Source organism: Sinocyclocheilus rhinocerous, unplaced genomic scaffold (assembly GCF_001515625.1).
Source record: "Sinocyclocheilus rhinocerous isolate Xijiao unplaced genomic scaffold, SAMN03320098_v1.1 scaffold4026, whole genome shotgun sequence".
Taxonomy (NCBI): domain Eukaryota; kingdom Metazoa; phylum Chordata; class Actinopteri; order Cypriniformes; family Cyprinidae; genus Sinocyclocheilus; species Sinocyclocheilus rhinocerous.
In genome coordinates this window covers 91842-94391 of record NW_015627259.1, presented here as the reverse complement: position 1 = coordinate 94391, position 2550 = coordinate 91842, and the positions used below count along the sequence as shown (strand labels likewise).

The 2550-nt window shown below is 41.2% G+C and overlaps 1 protein-coding gene across 1 annotated transcript in view; it reads right to left on the bottom strand.

The window, feature by feature from the left end:
* The window catches only part of LOC107726520 (interferon-induced very large GTPase 1-like), an 8316-nt gene extending 6095 nt beyond the window's left edge, over positions 1-2221 (bottom strand). The window contains exon 1 of the mRNA XM_016536140.1: positions 349-2221. Within this exon, the coding sequence (XP_016391626.1) occupies positions 349-2040 (1692 nt within the window). The 5' untranslated portion in view covers positions 2041-2221. The remainder of the gene's footprint in view (positions 1-348) is intronic.
* Between the last annotated feature and the right edge of the window lie 329 nt (positions 2222-2550).

Genomic DNA, 2550 nt, shown 5'->3' with positions numbered 1-2550 from the left:
GAAGGCCTGAACAACAATCTGAAGAATGTCCTGCATCTCAGCTGGGTTTTCACCAAAGATGTTGATCAGTGTCAGCTTTCCAAGACCAACAACAAATGTGGCCAGTTCATTGTCATGATGTCTTGTTGATCTTCCAGCCAGTTCTAGAGCACGAAGTCCCTCGGTATCAACAACCAGAAAATAGTCAAATTGCATCAGTGTTTTCATCTCGTCTGAGACTCTGATCAGCTGCATGAAAGCTCCTCTGGTGCACCGGCCAGCACTGACCGCAAACTGAAGTCCAAACATAGCATTAAGCATGGTGGATTTCCCAGAGCTCTGGATCCCTAAAACTGACAGCACAAAGACACTCTGGTCTCCCAGTTTCTTGATGAGTTGATCTAGAACAGCAGAGATCCAGATCACAGGAACATGAGCAGCATCTCCATCCATCAGCTCCAGTGGAAATCCAGAGATCATCATCTGTGCTGCAAAACTAGGGAGAGAAGAGAAGTCTTTCAGGTCTTTCTTGTTCTTCTTCTTCACAGATGAACATGATTCATAGATCTGACCGATCTCCCTCATGATGTGCTCCAAACCAAAGGCTGCAGCTTGAAGATCCTCGGATATTCTCTCAAGTTCTGTTTGTTCAGCTTTGAGTTGTTCAGATTTATTATGACTCTCTTTCAGTTTTACAACTGCTGACCACTTTTCATCATATTTGTGATGTAGAGCAGAAAGATCAGCTGATGTATGCTCATCCAGAAGGATTCTGAGCCATTTAAGGAAAAATGTATTTTTTGCAGCATGCGAGTTAATTTCTTTAATAAAGAGTTTCATAAACTTACTGATGTCAGACTCATGCTGCCATTGACGGATTTCATTCATTTCTGTTTGTTTTCTACTGATGTCCATTTCTATCTCATCTCCTCGAAGTCTATGTAGTTCTTTGTTCTTCTGACACCACTGATGCCACAGTTTCCCCTGATGAGGCAGAAATGATTCTTTGACTTTTGTCAGATCTTTCTTCTCTAGTAAACTCATCATCTGCTGTGCTGCTTCTCTTCCTCTCATGCAGTCTTCATCATCTGCCTCATCTACTCTTATGTCTGAATGCTTGGACACATCTTCAAGTCTGAAAGTATAAGATGAGTCCGAGAGACAATCATTTATAACTCTTCTGAGTTCTTCAGAAACGATGGACTGATTTCTATTTTTCAGACCGATTTTGAATTTCACTTTCTTTATCTCAATCACAGCTGATTCATCCTCCGTAAGAACACAAATGAGTGGCTTTCCATTTCTGAACAGGTTCTGGATATTTGCTGCATTTCTGTCATTCCTGTCCAGTTGTGGTAGAAGCACAACATTGACTGAGCTCATTTCAGTGAGGATCTGCAACTGTTTCTCATGGTCTCCTGCATCACCGTGTAGATTACAGAACGCAACACAGTCAGTGAATTTATCATCATTTTTCCCAGAGGGGCAGAACCAGGCGATCTCCACCACTCCATCCATCAGGACTCTGGTTCTGCTGCTGCCTGGGCAGTTCCTGTGGAAGAACGTGTTGTGTTTCTCATTGATCAGACTGTTCATCAGCTGAGACTTGGATGAAGACACAGAGCCAAACCTGAAGAAAAACACCATTGGAGTTTCTGCCTTGTAGATCGACAGGGTTTTACTGATGATCTCATTGTTGGTGTTTCTCTTCCAGCTCTTATTGATTTGTCTGAATGTCCAGAGAGGAAACTCAATCTGATGTTTGAATGGATCAGCAACAAGCAGAGGCAGAGCGTACTGACACTGGGACAGTTTAGTGACCATCAGCTGCTTCAGGAAACCATCAGCACAATGAAACACAGCCATCTGAACATCCATCGGGTCAATTCCCTCAGATTGGCTTGATCCTTTGTTTGACAATGGTATGTTTTCTACAACATCAAAAATATCACTCTCATTATCAGATGACATATTGTCTTTTCCTTTTGCCTTATTCTGTACATTGGTCTCTTTCGTTGTAATGTATCTTGCTCTGTAGTTCATCATCAGTAGTTTTTGCATGAAAGTCTGAACCAGCTCATCTTCAGCACAAGACTCTTTACGGGATAAATGTTTATTTATCTGAAGAACATCTGCAGTTTTCAGTTTGTTGCGCCTGCCGTCAAGATGAAGTCTTTTGAATGTACTTTTTTTTATAGTCTCTTCCTGTTGTCGGCATCGATTTCTTTTGGCTCCTGTTTGTCTAAACTCCTTGGTTTTAACCTGTTGAATAAAAAAATAGGTTTATTGTCATTTAATTTGTTTTTAAAGATCAATACTGTCATTCTACTTCATTTTTTTTCTGATAAATTTGGATAATACAAAGATATTACAGGACCAAAAATCTGTTCACAGAAGCTCTTACAATACAAGTTGTATCTAGAAGATTGTACTGTTTCCTTTCAGTCGGTCACTCCGAGTCACGTCAGTGATTGACGAATTGGGATCTCGCTTAGAGAGACCAATCCACTTCGAGTGTAAACTAAACGAGCCAATGCACATTGGCATGCGATGATTGCATCCAGCTGCCGC